At 36.5% G+C, this 23,051-nt stretch overlaps 5 protein-coding genes and 1 pseudogene across 6 annotated transcripts; 4 read left to right on the top strand and 2 right to left on the bottom strand.

Annotated features, from left to right (window-relative positions):
- Nucleotides 1–259: 259 nt before the first annotated feature.
- LOC120166460 lies at nucleotides 260–7,298 on the top strand (annotated as a pseudogene).
- Nucleotides 7,299–8,346: 1,048 nt separating this feature from the next.
- On the top strand, nucleotides 8,347–9,573 carry LOC120166538 (agamous-like MADS-box protein AGL1). Its single transcript, XM_039175788.1, has one exon. It carries the CDS (start codon nucleotides 8,347–8,349, stop codon nucleotides 9,571–9,573), a length of 1,227 nt encoding a protein of 408 aa, XP_039031719.1.
- Nucleotides 9,574–10,911: 1,338 nt separating this feature from the next.
- Nucleotides 10,912–14,614, top strand: LOC120166620 (serine/threonine protein phosphatase 2A 57 kDa regulatory subunit B' kappa isoform-like). Of its 2 annotated transcripts, none has more exons than XM_039175855.1 (3): nucleotides 10,912–11,203; nucleotides 12,332–13,531; nucleotides 14,053–14,614. In XM_039175855.1, the coding sequence occupies exons 2-3, from the start codon at nucleotides 12,368–12,370 to the stop codon at nucleotides 14,410–14,412; spliced, it is 1,524 nt and encodes a 507-aa protein (XP_039031786.1). In that variant the 5' UTR covers nucleotides 10,912–11,203; nucleotides 12,332–12,367; the 3' UTR covers nucleotides 14,413–14,614. The 2 variants fall into 2 exon arrangements, with proteins under 2 accessions (XP_039031786.1, XP_039031785.1); XM_039175854.1 differs by lacking the exon at nucleotides 10,912–11,203 and adding an exon at nucleotides 11,352–11,705.
- Nucleotides 14,615–15,360: 746 nt separating this feature from the next.
- LOC120166536 lies at nucleotides 15,361–15,729 on the bottom strand. The gene has a single exon (XM_039175787.1). It carries the CDS (start codon nucleotides 15,727–15,729, stop codon nucleotides 15,361–15,363), a length of 369 nt encoding a protein of 122 aa, XP_039031718.1.
- A 127-nt stretch (nucleotides 15,730–15,856) lies between these two features.
- LOC120166623 lies at nucleotides 15,857–17,594 on the bottom strand. Its single transcript, XM_039175857.1, has 6 exons — nucleotides 17,363–17,594; nucleotides 16,931–17,246; nucleotides 16,422–16,718; nucleotides 16,260–16,301; nucleotides 16,121–16,156; nucleotides 15,857–15,961 (listed from the first exon to the last, which is right to left on the bottom strand). The coding sequence occupies exons 2-6, from the start codon at nucleotides 17,192–17,194 to the stop codon at nucleotides 15,875–15,877; spliced, it is 726 nt and encodes a 241-aa protein (XP_039031788.1). The 5' UTR covers nucleotides 17,195–17,246; nucleotides 17,363–17,594; the 3' UTR covers nucleotides 15,857–15,874.
- Nucleotides 17,595–19,242: 1,648 nt separating this feature from the next.
- Nucleotides 19,243–21,505, top strand: LOC120166621. Its single transcript, XM_039175856.1, has 5 exons — nucleotides 19,243–19,372; nucleotides 19,524–20,179; nucleotides 20,398–20,442; nucleotides 20,547–20,741; nucleotides 20,821–21,505. Exons 2-5 carry the CDS (start codon nucleotides 20,159–20,161, stop codon nucleotides 21,415–21,417), a joined length of 858 nt encoding a protein of 285 aa, XP_039031787.1. The 5' UTR covers nucleotides 19,243–19,372; nucleotides 19,524–20,158; the 3' UTR covers nucleotides 21,418–21,505.
- The last annotated feature ends 1,546 nt before the right edge of the window (nucleotides 21,506–23,051 follow it).

The raw sequence follows: 23,051 nt of genomic DNA, 5'->3' as shown, positions 1-23,051 counted from the left end.
TTTTTGTATTAAGCCTTAATGTTATTTTGAATGATTATTTTAAAAAAATCTCACATCATGAATAAATTTGGTATTTTTTATTATTTTTAATTAACTAATCGGTGTGGCGTTGATGAACTAAATAGATTTCCAAACCGGAGCGGGTAAACAGATTAAAGAGCTTTTAGGCCAAGACCCGACTCGACCCAACTGCAATGGAATTATTTTGGTGATCTATTATCTAAGCCGTTCATTCTCTCTATGCTTTTATTCCCCATTTCTGTTTCAATCCAATTTAATTTCGTTTTTGATTGACCTTTCGATCAACGTTTTCTTAATCGGTATCTTAGAATTGATTCGATAACTGGAAAAAAGAAACTGGCTTGAGTGGCAGATCTCGTGAATTCGGTTAGGAGTTGAGGGCGGATCAGTCATTGTCTCAACGTACCCCTTCTGCTCTACGTTGGGGACTCTGAACCTTCCTCCGCCTCAACAATGCACCTCCTCGCCAATTCCTCAGTACCTCGACTCCGTAACAATCCGCCCCTTACCTTCCGCCCGACCCGCTTCTTCCATGGACCAACACCGTCTGTCAAACGCGACACCTCCTTCCCATGAAGAGCCCGAGTACATTGCCCGTTATTTCGTCATCAAGCACTCGTGGCGCGGTCGTTATAAGCGAATCCTTTGTATTTCTGACGACGCGATCATCACGCTCGATCCGTCGACTTTGTCCGTAACGAATTCTTACGATGTCTCGATCGATTTCGAATCCGCCATGCCGATTGTAGGGACGGATGATAATTCTCCTGAGTTTAATATGAGCGTGACGACCGATTGTAAAGGGAAATTTAAGACGACAAAGTTCTCGTCGCCGTATCGGGCGAGCATTTTAACTGACTTGCATAGAATTAGGTGGAACCGGTAGGACCAGTGGCGGAGTTCCCGGTGTTGCTTATACGGAGACGCCATGCCGAATGGGCCCTCTTTGTAAGTTTTGCTCTTGCATTTGTTGTTTGACTACGTAAAGGTCTAAGTATGGAGTTCTAATGAAACTAGTTGCTAATTTCTTGAATTTGCTCTTATCAGCTTTCGTTCTTAAAATGTAATTCAAGTTCTTTTTACGTCGGCATTTTAAAAGTCAATAGAATAAACTCTGAATTAAGGCAGAATTGATGCAAAGATAAAAATAGAAGCTGATTAAACTTTAAAGAATTAAAATTGGCTAAGATTTAAATTATTCGCTGTTTATTATTATTACTACTATTATTATGAGGGACATTAGTTGTTTGTTATGATTTTTAGTATTTAATGCAGTTATTGGGTTATATTTAGTAATTATTTGTTGAAAGGGTTTAAGGTAGAAGTGCTAATGACATTTTAGTTTATAGTTGTTGACTCGTTGTAGAGTATTAGGAATTATTGGGACTTGAGTCAGACATTTTGAGTGTTAAAAATTCGATAAAGAGAACGGAGATATTAAGATTCAAGACTTGTATTTAATAAAGAAAAAAATTAAAGATCTGACTATTGTGATTTGAGATTTGAGATTTTGGTAATTGAAATTGGATTGTTTCTGAGAATGTGCATGAACTTAACTGGTTGTAGATATGTTGTATTTCTAAATAGCAGAATGCACTGGTAGTCTTATAACTGTCTATGCTCTCTGATTAATTACTAGTGGTTGCCTTGAATTTATGTATTGAATTGCCTGTTCAAGCTTCTAACATTTGCTTGTCCGTTCAGAAATTGAAGGTCACATATGTTGGGGTTGAACTTATTGATTTGAAATCTGGAGATCCTCGCTGGTGCTTAGATTTTAGAGACATGTCTTCCCCGGCCATTGTTCTACTCTCAGATGCTTATGGGAAGAAAATCGTTGATCATGGTGGTTTCATTCTTCGTCCTCTATATGGAAGGAAATATAAAGCTTTTCAAGCTGCTTCAGGGACCACAAATTCTGCTATCATTTCGAATCTGGTATTGACAATATCTTTAATGTACTTTCATCATTTTTTTTTGCATTTGTAAACTTGAAAGAACAAAGGGAGATGGATCTTGAATTAGTACAAATATAGGAGATAGAATTCATAATGGTTTTCTTTATTACTTTCATAGTCATGGACTAGGTAGATTTATATTAATATTGAATGTCAATTGTCAAATCTCTTAATAATTTAGGAAACTTGAAATTCGGCTGCGTATACCCTCTCAAGTACATGCATGCACCGAGTTTTAACTAGTTTTCAGGTAACTTTTTTACCTCACTTCAGACAAACTCTCTCTCTCTCTCTCTCTGTGCGTGTTTGTTTCCATACAAGAATCCAAATTCAAACCTATTCTTCAAAATTCATGTTTCCACTTCTCTTGGAATTCTTCCTGTTCAATGAATTTGTTTTCAATTTCAACCATGGTTTCTTTTACTAAATATTTTACATTGATAATTAATTTTAAACAAATTTTGCAGACTAAGGCTGCGAAGTCGATGGTTGGAGTGTCACTTTCTGTAGATATGTCACAATCTCTCACCGCAACAGAGTATATAAAGCAAAGAGGTAATTTAATAAAAAGAACTTCCTTCTGTTTTTACACTTTAACTTTCTCTTTATCCCTTTTTTTCTGCTTCTCTTTCTTGGTTGTAATTCTTTTGGTGTTTCTTTCATTAATATGCAACCACAAAAAATTGCAGCCAAAGAAGCTGTTGGAGCAGCAGAAACCCCTTGCGGAGGTTGGTTTGTGACAAGATTGCGTTCTGCTGCTCGTGGAACTTTAAATGTTCCTGGATTGAGTTTCAGTGTTGGCCCAAAAGGAGGACTTGGACAGCATGGGAATGCTGTCTCTCGTCAACTCATCCTCACAAAAGCCTCCCTTCTTGAAAGGCGGCTAGATAATTATGAAGTAAGCTAACGACCTTCATCCTCCAATAAAAGTTTATTGAGTAGATGCTATTTACTGGTTGCATAACTTGACTTAACACTTCATCTGTGTTACACATAATTGACTTCAACCATTGCTCCAACTGGAGTTATAATTGAAAATTACCCTTGAAATGAGGCTGACTGAATGCTAGATATGGCCATCCTTGCTAATATGTTGAAAACCAAAGGCAAACTATGGTAACTTGTAACTGTTCCTTAATTATTTTAACAACAAGTCAATATCTTTATGTTGGACAATGTTGCTGCGAAATTACTGCTATTGTAAATTCAAAATGGATTAGAAATTTAGAATAGAAGATACATCTTTGAATAACGTAAAGTGCAGTGAGAGTTTACTGCCTCCATCTCATAAAAGCAATAAAATTGTTGAAATGTTAGTTCAACACATAGAGGCAATCGAGAGGTTAATGTTAAAGGCTTAATCTTTCAAGCAATTTTCTGAACTAGGAATTATCAAATGCTGAGAATCTTCCTTAGATGTGTGCAGTTTTTTATTGTTTGTCCTTTATCGTCACTGAGCTCCCTTGTTCTATTTGCAGAGGAGCCCCAGATGTTTGCAATTGAATTCAATGATGGGTGCCCTATCCATGTGAGAATAAGTTTTTGGTTCAAAAGCTTAATTGTTTATGGTATGCAACTAACATGTAATCCATGACTTGCAGGCCTATGCAAGCACCTCATGAGATAATTTACTTGCTGCAATTTGTGATGTGTTGCAAATAGAAGTAGGTCAATGTCCTCTATATAGTACACAAACAGGGTTTCTTTTCTTTACATATCATACTTGCTATTTTTATCTATGGCTGTAAGTTCTATTAGTGCTTGACAAATTAAATTGTTAATGTGGTTTGGTTGACATCCGGGTTGTCCAGGGTCAGCTTCCTGTACCTGTTTTACCAAGGTTGACAATGCCCGATCATCGCATTGATCCACCTTGTGGAACAGTTACTTTGCAATTTGGGCAACAGCCCGCTCTTCTTGATGTGGAAAGTGCGTCCATGCATTTGAAACACTTGTCTGCTGCTGCCAAAGATGCTGTTGCTGAAGGTGGTTCTATTCCTGGTTCAAGAGCTAAGCTATGGCATAGAATAAGGGAGTTCAATGTTTGCATTCCATATGCGGAGTGCCTCCTAATATTGAAGTACCTAAGGTTACTTTCTATCAAAAAAAGTACCTAAGGTTACTGTGATGGCCTTGGTTACAATGCTTCCAACAACCCCAAATCTTCCTCCAGAGTCCCCTCCCCTGCCTCCTCCTTCGCCTAAAGCTGCCGCAACAGTTATGGGCTTTGTTGCATGTTTACGTAGATTGCTAGCTTCCAAAAGTACTGCTTCTCATATCATGTCTTTTCCTGCTGCCTTTGGAAGAATAATGGGCTTACTTAGAAATGGATCTGAGGGTGTAGCTGCTGAAGCAGCAGGGCTTGTTGCATCACTCATTGGAGGTGGTCCTGGGGATACAAATCTTCTAACAGATTCTAAAGGGGAGCAACATGCCACAATTATGCATACCAAATCTGTATTGTTCTCTCAACAGGGTTATGTTGTTATCCTTGTCAACAGATTGAAATCAACGTCTGTGTCGCCTTTACTTTCCATGGCTTTTTTTGAAGTTCTGAAGGCTATGATATGTGATCCATGGTGAAACTACAATACAAAGTTTTTGTTGAGCTGTTGCCACAAGTAGCTGGTTTGAAGTGCAGTTTATTTGCTTTGTTTGGCCATCCTGCAGAGAGTGTCAGGGAAAATGTTGCTGTGATAATGTGTACTATTGCTGAAGAAGATGCAATTGCCGCTGAGTCAATGCAGGAGGCTTCTTTACGCGATGGTGCTCTATTGAGGCATTTATTACATGCATTTTTCCTTTCTGCTTGTGAGCGGCTTGAGGTTAGTCGACAGCTTGTTGCTTTATGGGCAGATTCCTACCAACCAGCTCTAGAGTATTTCCCCCATAACTGGTTGCTTATTTGCACACATATCCTGATGGAGTACTTGAAGATTCAAGTCAAGAAGGATAATTAACCAGCAAAACGCGGTGTCGCTTACTTAAGCGTAGGAGAGATCGGACAGGGCAGGGGATTTCATCGCAAGAGCAACCCTTTTCTTCTGTTAATAGTTATGAGGCTGGTGATGCTGTCAGGCAGATGAACACTGGTTACCATAAAGTGGCAGAAAACTACCAGAAATCTACCATAGACCATAATTCCAGTCAAGTTTCAAACCAATCTTCTGCTGCTCACACCATGGAAAGTTTGACCAGTGATACATGCTCCACAGGAATTTCACAAAATGGCCATTCTGTTTTGTCTCGTCCATTGATGCCCCATCAGCGAATGTGCATGGCACATCAGAAATAAATTCTTCAAATCGTTGATTCCAACAGCAATGTAGTTGGGTCACGTAACACTGGTCTTCCAACACCTGCTCAGGTGGTAGTGGAGAACACAGCTGTTGGTTCTGGTTGCCTACTTTGAAATTGGCCTGAATTCTGGCGGGTTTTCAGTCTTGATCATAACCGTGCAGATTTGATATGGAATGAGCGTACTAGGCAAGAACTGAGGGAGGCTTTGCAAGCTGAGGCTCATAAGTTGGATGTTGAGAAGGAATGCACTGAAGATATTGTTCCTGGAGGTGCTATAGTAGAGAGTAGGAGTGGCCAAGATAGTGTTCCAAGGATCTCTTGGAACTATTATGAGTTCTCTGTCAGTTATCGTAGTTTGTCCAAGGATGTGTGTGTTGGTCAATATTATCTCCGCTTGTTGCTTGAGAGTGGTAGTAGTGGCAGGGCACAGGATTTTCCACTTCAAAATCCTGTTGGTTTCTTCAGAGCACTCTATCACCGGTTTTTATGTGATGCTGACATAGGCCTCGCAGTAGGTGGTGCTTTTTCGGATGAGCTGGGTTCGTCTGATGATTGGTGCGATATGGGAAGATTAGATGGCTTTGGAGGAGGTGGAGGATCTTCAGTCAGGGAGCTTTGTGCAAGGGCTATGTCAATTGTGTATGAGCAACATTGCAATATAATAATAGGTCCTTTTGAAGGGACTGCACATATCACAGTTCTCTTGGACCGGACTGATGATAGAGCTTTGAAACACCGTCTGCTACTTCTTTTGAAGGTATCTTTACTAATATATTTTGGTTTGATACATGTTTTCTACTGTAAGTGTTTCTATATAAAATTTGTGATAGACGCAAGAGATGGAGTTGGCTTGTTCTTTCTCAGATGTTGTTTTTGAGTCTAATCTTGATAGTTTCCAAAGTAATATCAACTCTCTGTTTACATATTTGCAGGTTTTAGTATGGAATCTTGTGTTATACTGGGAGGGTATGTACTAGCTGTTGATTTACTAACAATGGTTCATGAAGCTTCAGAGAGGACTGCTATCCCTTTGCAATCGAATTTGATAGCTGCTACTGATTTTATGGAGCCACTTAAGGAATGGATGTATGCTGACAAATATGGTGAAGAGGCTGGACCGTTAGAGAAGGTGTTGTTTGGACAACAAGGTGTTGGGCTTCTGGGATGATGGACCGGAAGAGATTACGAGATATTCGTGAACTTCGTTGGGCACTATCTGTTCGGATTCCCTGTCCTTACAGCAACTCAGGTATTGTTTTCTCATTGTCATGCTGACCTGCATTAATCAAGTACTTGAAAATCCGAATTTCTTCAGCTGATTGTTCTCGTCTGTTGAGTTTTTTATTCCCTTTTTCTGGAAATTGGAGCAAATTAGTATATGAAATCATGTTTGGATTCCTTCATCTGTAGTTTAAGAACCCAGCATCGGATATTTTGTACTAGACTTGTTTAAGGCTTTGTTGAAGGTGCAATACTTTATCTGTTGCTTGCACTTTAGTTTCTTGAGTGCTGTATCTCTGTGCATTGTCTAATGGTTTGGGAAACATTGGAATCGCATGATCGAACATATTTTGTGGTATAAACTGTTAATTGGTATTATCTCACATCTATTAAATGTTGGTTTCCTGTGGTCTTATAATCATAGACATCTCTAGAGGCCCAACCTTATCTTTACCCTTTCTTGATGCCTTCTAATTGACAATCCTATTTGCAGGTAGGAGAGGCGGCCTTGTCTGTGTTACATAGCATGGTTTCGGCACATTCAGACTTAGATGATGCTGGTGAGATGGTTACCCCAACTCCAAGGGTAAAATGGATTTTGTCAAGTCCACATTGCATTCCACGTATTGCTCAGGTGCCATATGCCATATTTAATTGATAATTTAGTCATGCCTTGCTGATAGTGCAAATTGGAAGTTGAATGGAGACTTCTTTTCTTTTTCTTTTTCCTAAAAAGGCTATGCTATATGGGGAGCCAAGTATTGTAGAGGCCGCTGCTTCACTGCTGAAGGCTATAGTTACTAGAAACCCCAAATATTTTATTCTTTAAAAATATGATATTTTTTAATTTTTATTATTAAAAATAAAATTCATCGTACTTAAATTAAATGTAATTTTTTTATATTAAGTCATAACACTAATAAATTATCACAATCACCTATAACAATGTCTCCTAAAATTATTTTTTGACCAAATACTTAAATCACATATAAAAATTACATTAAACTCTTGATACTCGCTAGTAAAGAAAATTTTCTGGCACATCTATAATATAAGTTTCGACGATGTTAGTTTTTATTTATTAATTAATTCAAATAATTAACATAATTCTAGGGTTACATGAGTTTATCTGTACATTCAAATAATTAAGATAAATACATTTAATTCTATGGTTCTTTATAATAGTAATAAATTTAAATATTTTATTAAATGATGGTGTATGTTATTTTTTTAAATTTTTTTTAATAAAATTAACCTTTTTAATAAAAATAATAAATGCATACAAAAAAGAGACTTTTTAAAAAAAATCTTTAAAGTAATGAAATCTCATCAACTAGATTTATTATTATCTTATAAAATATAGGAAAAAGGAAACACCTAAAAGATAGATTGCATTTATGAATGCTTTGATGTCAAACAATGGTCCGATCATATCAAGAATCATATAATTTCCTAATTTTTCTGAATCAAGAATCAACACCCTTTATTGAAATTAATGAGAATAAAATCTCTTTTCTCGCATTTATAAAAGATTAAGAGAAGCTCCATGTTTATTATTTTGTTCATTATTAAGGTATTTCATAAACAGGCTAGTCGGAAATCTAAGGTGAGCCACCTCTCTTTATTTTTATGATTAATCAAACTAACTTTATCGTTTTGACTTCTATTGTTCTGTTCTAATCTCGTGTGTTACAGTTAATTAGATTTAAAGTTTAAACAATGATGACACCTCGGAATATATGAACATTCATGGTCAAAATTCGTTTTTTAATGATGGAATATGATTCAGTGTAGGATCAGTTGTCTTTTTATAAGTTGATTTCATGGTTATGGTACTGTCAGATATATGGCTCGTAGAAAATTGAGAATGAAACTTATAGAGAAGGAGAAGACTCGAGCTGCAACACTAAAGAAGAGATTGCAGAGCCTGAAAAAGAAGGCTTATGAATTCTCAGTTCTTTGTGATGTGGACGTATGCATGATCATCTTCACACCTGAGTTGAAAGAGGATCCTCCTAATGTCGAAGTTTGGCCTTCGGATCCTATCCGGGTTGATGGCACCATCCACAGATACAAGCAAACTGTGGCTGCTTCGGGTTCGCAAAAGAGGACCTTCAGTATTTCCCATTTTTTAGACATGCGCAGGAGACGGGATCGCGACGAGGTCGCCCAAGTGTGCAAAGCCAATTTCAAAGCGAAGTTTCCGACATGGGATGACCGTATCGACAATTTCTCCCCCGAACAGATCATGTCGTGTCTTGCTAAACTTGATTCGAACATTGAAGTTGTTAAGAGGAAGATCATGTTGATGAAGGGAGGTGATAAGCATAAGTCGCTGCAATCTGAATCAATGAGTATACTAGGTAGTCTCGATGCTCGATTGAGGCCGAGCCCTTCTGATAATTTCAACATCCCTGCAGCAGTCTTACACCCTTGGAACCGAAACCTCTCGGATAATCACATCAATGTTCATGCCATCCAAGCCTTTTCTCGAAAGAACTCAGAGTTCGGGTTTATCGGGGAGCAGCCTCCTCTCCCTGCTAAATCTATCGACATACATGGACCATCCCTTTCCCCTGCTGATGAAGCATTGGTAAAGCTTTCCCTTAGCCTGAATCCCAACGACAAATCGCTGAGGATGTCGATGATGAATAATGATCTTGATTTCGGAGTCCGATCAGGGATTCCATCTAGCAGCAACGGCAGCATTCCGAACAACGTGATGTACAACCCTCCGCCTCCGTTTTTCGTTCACCACGATCAGATATACGGGATGCCGAACAACGACGTACTGTTCGATCCGGTGTCATCGATTCAGGTCATTCATGATCCGAGCATGTCAAGTGCCATGCAAAACTATGCGATGCTCAAGGAACCGAAGGCAGGAATGGGAACTTGGCTCAATGGTGCTCCATCCATGCAGCCAGCGGAGGTGGCCACTTCTTATAACCAGCGACAACAGCTGATGATGCCGCATGCGTTTCATCAAATGCTTCCTCCTGATTTCTCCCATGATTTCTGCCATGAAATCAATGAATATGAGATGGAAAACAAGAATCAAAGGTTCTTCTAGTTCATTATTTCAAAATTACTACAAACTTATTAGGTGTTTCGACTTTGATTATAGTTTCATTCGGTCTAAATCTACTAGCGCTGTTATTTGGTTTTATTTTAAAACTAATAAGTGTTTTGAAATTTATTAGTATATTTTTGCTTTTAACTTTTGTCACTTGTAACCTAATTCTAGAGTAGCAATTTCAATGGGGGACTGAAATTTTATTAAAACCTAATTAATCGTCCTTGAGTTAATTGAGATCTTCGGTTTAAACATATTATGTCAGTAACATTTTTGACTTATCAACAACCCAAATAATATAAATATTTTTTATACATTTAAAATATATTTTACGAATTTGAATTCATTACAATATTCTCCAAGCCCAAACAAATATATCGAAACACTACTTTAATGACAATGGAGAAATAATAAGTTTAACGTGTTTCATGGTATGTTCCTCAATAATGTCCTAAAAGGAACACAATAATATTGACAAATATGCAAGTTGGTGCGAGGTACAATGTATCGTCCTAGGATTCCATGCTCCAAGTGTCAAAAGCAAAATTATTATGTTTCTTTCTTGTCTAAAAAAAAATTAAAATATTTCTATTTTATTTTGAAGTTTTATGATAAAAGTCGTCCCTATATTGAAGGTGTTTTTTTTTAATTTTAAAAATGATAAATTAAAATTTTATTAAACATTGGAAATTTCATCTGCGGGTTTTTAAATAAAAACTCGTTTGATTTTTAATTTTTCAAACAATATTTATTTTATTATGGATTTTAATATAATTACTTGTTTAATCTATGATGCAAATCAATAATTTATTTAATTTATAGATACGATTGAAGAGATCTGTTTTGCAAATTAAAATGAAATTAAAATATAATCTTATTTTTTAAAAGGAAGACTCTCTTTTATTTTTAAATATAATTAAAGAGACTCTTGATATACTATTCAAATTAGTACTAATTAAATTATATTAGTGGTTAAAATAATTATTATTGTTCTAGATGTTACATATTTAAATACCAGAAATCAAAACAAAATTAATGAACCTTCATTGTTATATAATTAAAAATATATATTATTTTGTAATTCTCTTACCCTAATAAACAAAATTAAGTAAAAACTTTAGAAAGGTATCACTAAATGATGAATGCTAATCGAAGTTTTCAAATTTTTACCGAAAGTATTGAAAAAAAAATTAGGAAAGATATAGGTAAATTAATCGTGCTAAACAACAGGCTCTAGAGCTCAATCATAATTATTATTGCGACGATGATAATGATGCTAATTCCACTTGTTATGGAAAAGAAGAAGAAGATAATTTTACCGTACTTTGTTAGTGGGATGACTAGTGAATGCAGTATTCTCAGAAAAATGCCACATCTTTCATTCTCTTCAATCGAGGAACGCAACTGTTCATCTTCCATGGAGATTCAAAACCATCAATGACTCTATTTGTATCACTCTCAAACCCAGTTCCTTGACACCCTGAAACTAATGAAAAGCCAAAATACCGTCTTTATTTAGAGTCTAAACCATTTCCAGATTACTTCCTTTTCACTTCCTTATTATCTTTTTTTTTAATTTCTTTTCTCCCAACTCTCGGTCTTTACTTTGACAGCTTAAAAAATCCAGGTTGTTTTTTTTATTTCTCTCTCTTTTATGTCTTTATTCTTGGCTTAACTGCATGATATTTAATTTGTTTGTCCTTTTGGGTCACAGTGTTTACCTAAATTTATATGCTTGATGATGACATTCTTTTGTGTTGATACTTTCCGACTTATGGAAGTTTATGTTGTTAGTTAAACGTAAATGAGATCTGGGTTTCTTTCAATTTCTCATAAAGCTTGTGAATTTGTGCTGGATCTTTGGCCATTTTCTCTGTGGTTCACTGTACTTTCAGATCTTAAGCTTATATTGCTTTTTCCTATTGTGAAACAAAATTCTCCGTTTGCTTTTACAGTTCATCATCACAACATTGCTGCTGTTAGGCCCTGTTTCTAAAAGTTCATGACTTTCTTTTCGGGGAACTTAGTTTTCTCTAGTTTTATGGTATCAAAGTGAGTGCTTTAGTTTGATTTATTTTGCCCTCGCTGAAGAATAATGCTGGTGGCAGTTGTGACACGGTGATTTGGGGGTAATTTCTTCCCTGAACTTTCTTCATACATTAAAACATTTTCCATCTATGGCTGAAAGCTGAGTTCTAGAATCTGGTCATTATTAGAAACTCTAGCTTAGGTTGGAAATTTTCTAAGCTTACTCTTTTGAAGAAGAAATGATGTTCCTGAACTATTCACTTTCGAGTATTTAGCTTAGTAGCAAGAATATATGTAGTCCTCGCAGAAGAATTAGTTTAATTCTAATCCATTTGCTCCTCCTAAATGTTGGAAAAAGTGAACATATTTGTGCTTGGCTGTCTTTGGATCATAAGCCTTTTAACTTTTCCTCAATTTACTATTTGCTGTATTGAATGTTATGCTTGTTGGTATTATTTCACTCCGATCTGTCTGTGTTTGTCAAACATGGTTATAGCATTAGGAATTTTAGCTGGAATTCTCTTACCTTTGCTATATCAGTATGGTTGAAATACGGCAAGTGAATGCCTTTTTTGCAAAGTTGTTATGAAAATGTATGAATTCTTGGTGTTCTTTGATTCCCTTTTCTGTTCTAGCATAGCGATCACATTCCTATTTCGCATACAATCTAGGATTTTATACGTCACTCAAATCATTGTAAGTCTGTAACTAATGTCATGTGATTCAGGCGGTTGGCACTGCCGGAAGTTGCTTTGTTTCCATCATGATCAAACAAATTCTAAGCAAACTCCCACGGAAGTCACAAAAGTCAGATTCATTAGATTCAGCTGGGTTTGATTCTGGAAATCATACTTCGAACTCGGGCAATGGAGTTCAGTGTACAAATATCAGGAATAGTATAGCAAGTCGACTAAGTGTTGTTAAACGGGTGTCGTCGGCTGTTTTTCCTGCTAGCATCATGGCTGGAGCGGAGGCAGTGGATCCGAATCTGTCTTTCAAGGATGTCTCAAATCCACAGAAGCAGAACCTGTTTATCAGTAAATTGAACCTATGCTCTGAGGTTTCTGATTTCAATGATCCCGATAAAGCTACTCCCAAGCAAGATCTTAAATGCCAAACATTGATAGAACTTATCGATTTCGTTTCTTCGGGGTCTGCAAAGTTCAACGAACCAGCAGTCGCTGCAATGTGTCAAATGTGTGCGGTTAATCTGTTCAGAGTTTTTCCACCTAAATATCGCTCTAATGTCTCCAGTGGTGAAGCAGAAGATGATGAACCAATGTTTGACCCTGCCTGGTCCAATTTGCAACTCGTGTATGATCTACTTCTTCGGTTTATCAGTTACAATTCTCTTAATGCAAAGGTGGCAAAAAAGCATGTGGATCATTCTTTTATTCTGAGATTACTCAACCTCTTTGAGTCCGGAGACCCTCGGGAAAGAGACTGTTTGAAAACAATTCTTCATAGTATTTATGAGAAGTTCATGGTACACAGGCCCTTTGTGCGAAAAGCTGTTAGCAATATCATCTATCGTTTTGTTTTTGAAACCGAAAGGCATAATGGTATTGCTGAGCTCTTGGAGGTTTTCGGAAGTATTATTAGTGGGTTTGCTATGCCATTGAAGGAGGAGCACAAAATGTTTCTGTGGAGAGCTCTTATTCCGCTACACAAGCCAAAATCGGTGGGAGTTTATCATCAGCAATTAACTTACTGCGTTGTACAGTTTATAGATAAGGATCAGAAGTTATCTAACAGTGTGATTAAGGGGCTGTTAAAGTACTGGCCAATTACAAACAGCCAGAAGGAGTTGATGTTTATAAGCGAGTTAGAAGAGATTTTGGAGATGACTAACATGGTTGAGTTCCAAAAGATCATGGTTCCAGTGTTCCGGCGAATTGCATGCTGCTTAAAAAGCTCCCATTACCAGGTAAATTTTCCTCATTTAATCGTTATGCGAAAATGTTTACCTTAAACGATATCAGGATTGTTTTTGTTTTTGACTGATTAAGAACCTCATATCAAGTACACTTTTTGGTTTTTCTTTTGTTTCTTTTCCCTCTTTAAGGAGCTTCAAATTAGGGAATAACGTGTAAGTCGTGAAGTTTGTGCTGATGTAGTGTCGAATCTGCATCCTAAGATGATTATTAAACATTCATAACTTACGGATTTTGGTAGGTTGTGTGGCTGTGGTCTTATGCAAACTCCTTTGATGATACTTTGGAGTGGTATATCTAGAGGGAAAGAGTCGAATCGGTTTCAAAACATGAAATTTCCATTATCAGAACTGTATGTTTAGTTAGTCTTTTTTTTCTTTGCCTGTTGATCAGTGTCCTACTTACATGATGAAGAATGTTCACCGACCTGACGAATTAAGTAAATGATGATGGAGGTTACTTGGTCAGATGGCAACATGAAATTGTTTTCACCTTCCATTTCCAACTTTTTCAGGTGGCCGAACGAGCTCACTTGCTATGGAACAACGAGCACATCCTCAATCTTGTTACGCAAAATCGCCACGTGATTTTCCCTCTCATCTTCCCGTCCCTTGAGAAGAATTCTCAGAATCATTGGAATCAAACAGTGCTTAACCTGACACAGAACATACGGAAGATGTTCAGCGAGATGGATGAAGAGCTTCTGCTTGCCTGTCAGCGCAAGTTGGAGGAAGAAAACTCCCAATCCATCGAAGCAGCCGAGAGGAGGAAACTAGAATGGGAACGTCTGGAAACAACTGCCGCAGCTTTCAAACCTTCAGCTACTAATATTATCCCTCCCGTACAACCTGCCGATCTCCCAGTTGCCTGTTAAGCTCTCAAGGAACTGCAAATGGCAATAGATAGATTTAGTTCGGATCGCAGTGTTTGATGTTGCTTTCTTGAATATGGCCAGGTTGTGATTCTGTGGGGTTTGCATTTGTATCTAAAGCTGAAGTTGCTGTACTGAAAATTATTAGTGTTACTACATTACTATTGCCTGGAAAGATTCAGAGGCATCGAGTTGTTGGATTGCACATATATTGTACGTATCAATTATTATGGGCTACGTATTTTTTTTGTCTATACATTTTATAGCCTTGCTATGCTTCCATGACTTTAACTCAAAAGCTCTCAACACTTTTCCTCCAATTTTTTGTCTATACAACGGCCCCAGCGCCGATCAGCCATCTCTCTCTCCTCCTCTCATTGTCCCTATTTTTTTTCTTAATGTGGTCTTTCAACTTAGAAAATAAGTTCAATGTGATCCTTTGATCAATTTTTTTCGTTGTTAACAGTTATTGTATTAACGTGATAATTCACAATATTAATATGACGGTTTACGATATTGACGTGATCGTCTATATTGATTGATAACGAGGCAGATAACATGACAGGTGAACTAAATTGATAACTCAAACATAATAGACTATTAAATACTGTGGATCGTCACATCAGCACCGTAACAATCAAACAATGAAAAATATTAGTCAAAGTATCACATTAGACTTATTTTCTAAGTTAAAGGACCCGTGTTGGTTTTTTTTGCAAAAGTACAGAACCTCTGATTTCTTTTTTGTGTTTATTTTTTTAATCATGTTTATAGCATATAATCTTTTGGTATCAAAGATTTTCATTTCCAATTCAATGAATTATGATATCAAGTTTCAATTTTCCGATTAAAAAAAAAAGGTCTTATTATACAGTAGTCGGGTTCACACCCATAGTAGGAAGACCAGCAAAACACACAAGAGTATATTTCACACCCTTGGTAGGAAGACTCTCAAAACATGCCCGAGCTGACAGCCTTGCCAGTGAATTCTTCTGCAGCATCCATATATTCCTTGAACATTTCGGGTATCTCGGAATGTTCCGCTTTCCCATCACTCGGTTGAGCCTCCAAATTGGATATCCTGGAAGCCATATTATCCATCAGCTTTCGATGCTCCATTAAACCAATATAAGCGCGGGCAACTTTCTTCAAATGTTCCATTGCAAATTCCACTTTGAAATTGATACGTAAAGCATCCTTAATTGCATCCCTCCACTTCAATATCAGATCTTCGGTGACTTGTTCGAGACGGAGATCGCTCATCTCTTTGATTGAAGCACAGAACATTATGTAGATCCCCTCGGCAATACTCAAGTTCATCCTACTTGTTTCAGAAACATCACCATAGACCTCAGTAATGTTCTGTACAGTTTGATGTAGTGAGGGTGGGAAGCTATATTTGCCTACTGGAATCCGCTCACCACCTAAGTCAGCGAAGTCTGAGAGCTTCACTCTACTCTCATCATCAAACTTCAAGTTTCCTAAGAAAGTCAGCTCCTTTTGCACAGCGATTTGATATGGTATGGGATGCAGCAAGTTCCATTGATGAAAACTGGAGAAAGAATGGGCAAAAAATATTGATAAGATTTTTATGTATTTATCGAAATTTACAAGCTCTATTAGAAACTGAATATACTTTAATCAGAGGTATCGAAGTGCAAATATGAAGTCCAGTTGAAGCATTATACATTTCAAACCTGATATGCCATACCTTGCCAACATTTTCAAAGTTAGTTCCACGTCGTTCCTGCAATCACAAAAAAAACAAATAGTTAGCAGTGAATGGGATGAATTTGAGTTGAAGCATTAAATATTTCAAGACCAATAGGCTCAAGAACAATTTGCCCTACCTTGTCAACAGAATCAGAGTTCGTTCCAATGATATGCGGATCCTGCAAAGCACAGAAAACAAATAGGTAATAATGTCTCGTTTGATGGCTATAAATATCAGCGACCAATATCAGCTATGAAAAAGAAGGGAATCGCAAAATAATATCATTGTGGAAGCTCACAGTTGCTCTTTGGAGAGTAAAACTTTGAGGCTTAAGTTGCTGCCTGTGAAGGGAAAGCGTCAATCCTGTTTCCTCTTCTGTCTCAACTCTTAATCGATCAAGTTTCTTTGCCAAGAGTTTAACCTCAGCGATCTGTTCATCTTTTATCTTCTGTTTCTCTTTCAAGCGCATAGTCATATACAAATTCTCATCTATTTCCTCCTGCAGTTCCCGTTCAATGTATTTAAGTATACCAGAAAGTGAATCTATTTTCTTCTGCAGCGTCCCTTTCATATCAGCAATCTTTTCATCTGTTTTCTGCAATGCAAATATGTAAGACCAATTAGTAAGAAATCCAACCTTAACATCAAACTACATGCAATTCATGAATTAACAAAGAAGCTCACAATACAACAACAAACAAGAAAGATAGATCAAGCAAAAGGCACATGCAAGGAAAACAAAACAAGTTTGGACTTAGGTATCCAAAAAAAAAAAAGCAATAACAGTTTGGACTTAGATTTCTTTACCTTTAACGTTACCGAGCTCTTGCGCCTTCCATAACGTTTTCTTTTCAGTTCTCTTTCCATTGGAGTAGGTTTAGATTCAGCCCATCCTGTTTCTGTATTTGAATCAGCACCCGTAATTTGGAAGTCGTTTAGATATTCCACAGGTTCACCCTTTATAACAGAGCTAGAGATCCCATCAGTCTCATTGTCGACTTCAAATCGTAATTTATATAGCATCTGTGAGTAAAAACATGAAGTTGATCCATGTGATGAACAATCCTCCATGGTTAGCCAAGTGCAGAATTTGCTTGGAGTCTTGCAGTACCCCGAGAATTGACTACAAAATAAAAAGAAACAGTGGTTGAATTCCAGTAGATTTCTGAAAATAATTGCTCAAGCTTCTTTAACATAAACAGGGGAAAGCCAAGAGATAAATAATGCTTAGTTGCTTACTTGCAGTTAAAAGAAAATGCTATGAGGGAACTTTCCTTTCGCTGGACACAAATCTATTCTTTCGCCAAAAAACCTTGCCTTTATATGAACCAACAGACGCCAAAGGCCAAAATGAAGCTCATCGATCGATAACCAGATATCTACTCCAATCGCCCGATAATTCCCAACTCGCACGACTTTCCTTTTTTTAATATATATTTATCGACCGACGGCCATCAGCTTCATTCGCCCGATAATTCTCAACTCGTACGATTGTTCTTTTTTTAATATATATTTATCGACCAACAGCCACATGCTCCAATCGCCCGAAAATTCCAACTCGGACGGTTTTTTAAAGGGTAAATTACAATATCATGTTTCAATAAGTTTTCATTTTTCTCATTAAAGTTTCAAAAATAATAAATTGATCACTAATATTATTGGTTTATGATAAATCAATCACTTGCTGTTAATAGTCATTACTGTAGTAACAGAATATTAATGTGGCACATTAAATCAACTGACCTAATATTGTTTGACCATGTAGAACATTTTTGACCGATCGTTTAACTTTCCTCTCTTATTTTACTTTCTTCATCCTCTTTTGTTTTATTAGCACTATTTTATGTCGACATGAAGAACATTCAAACATAGAGGCACGTATTACACATAAGTATCTCTTTCGTTTAAGTTTCCTCTCTTATTTTAGTTTCTTCATCCTCTAACCATCGAGAATTTGTGGAAGGTCTAGGATACTCGTAGTACTCATAAGTATCTCTTTATACTAAAGTATGTAACTAGGGTGGTAACATTCATAAAGATACAATTCAAAGCTTTAGAGCTAAAACAATATAAATCTATATATTTTATGTGGAGGACGTATGAACTTTAATCAACAGAAATTATGAAGATAATCTTTTCAAAAAATTGTCAACACAATCATAAGATTATTTAGAGTAGATTTTTTTCATTTTCGATTTTTTGTCATATTATCAATCTGGAACGCAAACAAATTATAATCTTTTATCTTTTTAAATTTTAGAAGTATAATCTTTGAAATGATTGAGTCGTGATCATAAATGGTACAAAGATAGTTAAATAGTTGGGGTTGATTATTTGGTTATACACTGCAACGTCCATGACTAGTTTCAAACTTTGGTTATTAAATATAATGATATTTCCTACTAACTCCGATAAAATTAAAGAAAAAATGAAAACAATCTTAACATCTGTGCAAACGAGAAACTATTAAGATTATCAATCTGATACAAAAAATGAAGTACTTTTGAGAAAATAGTAGCAATCACCATTACCAAACTTTTTTTTTTCGGTTACCAAGTTTTGGTACCTCTCGTAGGTTTCCATGTTTGAATACTCCCCATGTTAGAATAAAAGGTGTTAAAAAAACAAAAGAGGGTGAAAAAAAGTAAAATAAGAGAAAATTCAATCGGCCGATCAAATTGTGTCTCCATGGTCAAACGATACTAGGTCAATTGGTTTAATGCGACACATCAACGTTTTGTTACTGCAGTAATGATTATTAATGTCAATTGATTGATTCGTTACAAATTGATAATATTAATGACTAATTTGTTATTTTTAAAATTTTAGTGAAAAAATAAAATTTTCCCAAATATTAATAACCACTTGTGTAGTTTACTTTTTTTTTAAATATATTTGTCGACCAAAGCCACCCATCTCCCGATAATTTCCTATTCGCACGCGTTTTTTTAATTAATATATTTGATCGACCGACAGCAAGAACGCAAGAACTGATCCAACATATCCTACGGTTGATATCACTTCCAAATAAAATACAAATTTCTAAATTTTTGTACGTCGACTTTAAATTGTGAACCATGACCGTAATTAAAAAGAAAAGGAAACTCGGGGGCGATTGAAATAGGTGCCTGACTCCAAATCTTAAAAACATCACTGCCATCTATAGTTTGTGTTCGTTAAGATGGAGTCGAGTTTCAACGTCTGCAGGAAAGGAAGATTCCGCTGAGCTCTTCTACCTTTCGTAGTCAAGTAAGCACCTAAGCATTATTTCATCTCTGGGCTTTCCCCGTGTTTTCTTTGTTTTTTTTTTTGGATGAATACTTTGTTTTCTTTTTGCTGGTTCCCAATCAAGCATTTCTTTTCTGAAATCCAGTTGAATTCCGTGACTTCTTTTTGGTAGTTAACGTAGGAGTATTGCAAGATCCTCAAGCAAATTCTGCATCTGACTAAACATGGCGGATGAGTCCGCTCCAATTTTTAACTCAGAGACGCAACCTGAATCACAACTTCAATTTTCGGAGATGCGACATGAAGTCAACCACGACGACTGGCTGTTCATGGATTTGGAACTTGTCACCCCTTTATCTTGTACAATCGGTGGATCATTGGAGGCTCAAAACGACCAGACTCGAGTGGAACCGTATGAAGCTTCATTTCGAGCAAGAACTATAAACAGTGGACTGATGGAGGCTCAAAACGACCAGACTCGAGTGGAACCGTATGAAGCTTCATTTCGAGAAAGAACTATAAACAGTGGACTGATGGAGGCTCAAAATGACCGGACTCAAGTCGAACCATCTGAAGCTTCATTTCGAGCAAAACTATAAACAGTGGACTGGTGGAGGCTCAAAAGGACCAGACTCCAGTCGAACCGTCTGAAGCTTCATTTCGAGCAAAAACTATAAGCAATGGACCGATGGAGGCTCCAATTACCAGACTCAAGCCGAAACATCTGAAGCTTCATATCCACCAATATCAGGAAGTGGAAAATCTGAAATTACTCCGGCTAGAGCAAAGAAAAGAAACGCTGACAAAATGTGTCGCAGTAAGATTGAGGTAATGAAATTTACCAGAAAATTTCCTCTCAATATAAAATAATATAATCCTAAATTGATTGTGGTTTTATAAGTTATATTCAAATCTTCGTATTTTCTACTTAAAATACCATCGAAGTTGGAGTCATGTTTTATTTTTTTGAATGCTATTATTTTTTTTGTTATCCCTTTTAGTTAAATCATAAAATGATATTAGTGGTGGATTACTTATTTCTTCAGGGCAATTTGGATATTGCTTATGGTCTTGCATCTAGTTGCAGCGAGGTGCGTTTACATTGATGCCATGGCTAAAAGATTATTATTAAATTAATTTTTAATAATTATTTAAGCATAGTTTACTTTTCCCCGTTGCCTATTAACTCTTGCAGGCCTCAGAACGAAGGCCAACTAAGGCAAGAAAGTTAGCAGAAATCGCGGTCCATATGAAGTCACTTGAACTGAAAAATGAGGCACATCAACAAGAAAATGAGACACTTAAACGGAAATACGAGGCAGTTCAACTAGAAAACGAGGCACTTCAACTAGAAAATGAGACGTTAAAGCAAAATTCAATGATTGAAAAGGTACCCACTTCAATTTCATCAAAATGATTAGATAAATAAATACAAAATCTTTAAAAAAAAATGCTTCCCTATTTTGCAGTTTCCTTCGACTAGTAATGCGATTGAGACTGACATTCTTAAGAAGATTGAAGCCGATGATGTGAGTCGAGTGACGTTGAAAGACTTCAACTTAGATGGTCCGCTCAAAACGGTGGGCAAATATAGTGTCCCACTCTCTTTATGTGAGACCGCAAAGCAAATCAACGAAGTTTGTGGTGATATATCTGCCACAAGTAAATTTAATATGGATAGTAATCAGGGGATCTATCAAATGTTTTGTGCTATAATCAAAGAGATGAAGGATTTACAGTTCGAAGAAATAACCGAAGATCAGATATTGAAGTGGAGAGATGTAATCAATGATGCTTTACGCATGAATTTTAATGTGGGTTTTGCAATGGAACACTTAAAGAAAATTGCCAAAGCTTACGATGGTGCAATGCGGCTCATAAAGCTGGATAATGTGAATTCAAGGATATTCAATTTGAAAGCTCAATTGAGTGCTGCGAAAGTGGAGCAGTACGAGATATCTAAAATCTCTCAGGTATATATGGATGCTGCACAACAGTTCGTTGGCAAGCGTGTTAGTTCAGGTATGTTTGAGAGTGCCATAGTCACAGCTAGGGGCAATAGCTAAATCTCGTATGATGGAGCGTATCATGTTGCAGAGGAGTTTTTTCTAATATGTAGTTTTTTTTTTTCGATGTCTTTGACTTTTATTAGTATTTGAGCTTAATTTAGAATATAAAATGTATTATAGTATGTTTAAAGATTAATTATAAGATGATTGTAATAGTATATTTTTACCTCGTTTATTAATACAATACATTGTTATTTCAGTTTTTTGTAAATATGCAAATTAATTGAACAATAATAACATTTTAAAAATAATATAATTATTCTTAAAAGATCTATTTAGTGAGATATGATTAATTAATATGAGATTTGTTCCAATGAAAATAATATTTTATATCACTTAATTAACTGAGAATAGAAATGCATGATTATGCTTGTACATCATTTTTTTAGCTCGTAAAGAGAAATTTTATTAAAATAAATAAAAACCTAAGTAATAATCTCATTAAAAACCTACTTAAATCTAGAGGGAAAAAAGTATACAGCACCTCTTAATGATATCGCGACAAAAAGTCAAGAAAACTACACTGCAGCCCCACAAAACCACGCCTATACACAAGACAAAACCAGACCCGATAATGAAAAACATAGCACCATACTAAACAAGATCACTGAACTTCCGACTAACCAAAGTTTTGGTGTTGAATCCACCCTCCTAGAAACGTTTATAGCTATAGAAAACAACAGCTTACTGCATACAACAGAATCTGAACATCATTCTACCTCTTATCACCTACCATACCAACCACTGTCACACTAAACAAACCATCCAACAGATTACCTTACTCCCATAAACCACCTCGACCACAACATGAATCAATTGGGGAAACATCCTATCTATATAAACAAAGCTCCTTCCCTTAACAATTCAGAGGATTTCTTCATACTCCTTTACAGGAAGTTCTACTAAATCTCGGATAAAAAACAATCCAGCACGTCCTTAGAGCTGCTGCCAACAGAAACAACTATGGACATTTCTTCACACCTTCCAAAATCAAGGACACGATCAAAAGGAGTTCAACCAATGGAGGTTCTCTCTTGACCAAGCAAAGTACAGCCTCCGATTCAAAAGAACCACCAAAGACTCCGAAAAACCAGAGTTGATTAACCAACCAGACTCGCTCTATCCCGAACCCAAAAAAACCATCGACTAAAATCAAACACTTTGTGCCAACAAACTTTAAAACGACAACCATTGGGATACCGCTGAAGAGAAACCCCTTAATGCTGAACGAACAGCAGAGCAACAATAACCTTGGAATTAGACCTCAAAACTAACTACACAACCCGGCACTTCAGGGACTCTTCTCTAACCAAATGCAAACATAGCCTCTCAACCTTAGCACGACAGGAGGCAAAAGCTTCCAAATTGAGCAAAAGAAATTTTTTTGAGCCTCCCAAGTTGCTTCATGGCCAAAAAAGCATAACTTACAATTTCACAACGATACTTCCTGCTCTCATTTACAAGCTCCTGATATGAATTAAGAGATTTACACTTCCACCCTATTCAAATTAGCTTTGATCTTATCGCTTTTGCTTAATAGTCGAAGGGCCAACACCTTGACACATTAATCTGCAAGAAATCCTTGGACGCTTTCAAACTCCTAAAGGACGCGACACAAGGAGAAAACCAGA

Source organism: Hibiscus syriacus, unplaced genomic scaffold, assembly GCF_006381635.1.
Source record: "Hibiscus syriacus cultivar Baekdansim isolate YM2019G1 unplaced genomic scaffold, ASM638163v2 tig00111640_pilon, whole genome shotgun sequence".
In the NCBI taxonomy this organism is placed as follows: domain Eukaryota; kingdom Viridiplantae; phylum Streptophyta; class Magnoliopsida; order Malvales; family Malvaceae; genus Hibiscus; species Hibiscus syriacus.
Note: the sequence above shows the minus strand (reverse complement) of the source record. Positions and strands in the feature narration are given on the sequence as shown.

What these genes read in the sequence shown, in the direction of transcription:
- LOC120166538 (XM_039175788.1), top strand. Translation starts at nt 8,347, where the DNA reads ATGGCTCGTAGAAAATTGAGAATGAAACTTATAGAGAAGGAGAAGACT.
- LOC120166536 (XM_039175787.1), bottom strand. Translation starts at nt 15,729, where the DNA reads ATGAACTTGAGTATTGCCGAGGGGATCTACATAATGTTCTGTGCTTCA.
- LOC120166623 (XM_039175857.1), bottom strand. Translation starts at nt 17,194, where the DNA reads ATGGAGGATTGTTCATCACATGGATCAACTTCATGTTTTTACTCACAG. An exon ending in ACTCTGATTCTGTTGACAAG is followed by an intron (nt 16,157 to 16,259) that starts GTAGGGCAAATT and finishes TTGTGATTGCAG; the next exon opens with GAACGACGTGGAACTAACTT. An exon ending in ACTTTGAAAATGTTGGCAAG is followed by an intron (nt 15,962 to 16,120) that starts GTATGGCATATC and finishes TTCTTTCTCCAG; the next exon opens with TTTTCATCAATGGAACTTGC.
- LOC120166621 (XM_039175856.1), top strand. Translation starts at nt 20,159, where the DNA reads ATGTGTCGCAGTAAGATTGAG. An exon ending in TGTGTCGCAGTAAGATTGAG is followed by an intron (nt 20,180 to 20,397) that starts GTAATGAAATTT and finishes TTATTTCTTCAG; the next exon opens with GGCAATTTGGATATTGCTTA. An exon ending in AAAATTCAATGATTGAAAAG is followed by an intron (nt 20,742 to 20,820) that starts GTACCCACTTCA and finishes CCTATTTTGCAG; the next exon opens with TTTCCTTCGACTAGTAATGC.
- LOC120166620 (XM_039175855.1), top strand. Translation starts at nt 12,368, where the DNA reads ATGATCAAACAAATTCTAAGCAAACTCCCACGGAAGTCACAAAAGTCA. An exon ending in TAAAAAGCTCCCATTACCAG is followed by an intron (nt 13,532 to 14,052) that starts GTAAATTTTCCT and finishes CAACTTTTTCAG; the next exon opens with GTGGCCGAACGAGCTCACTT.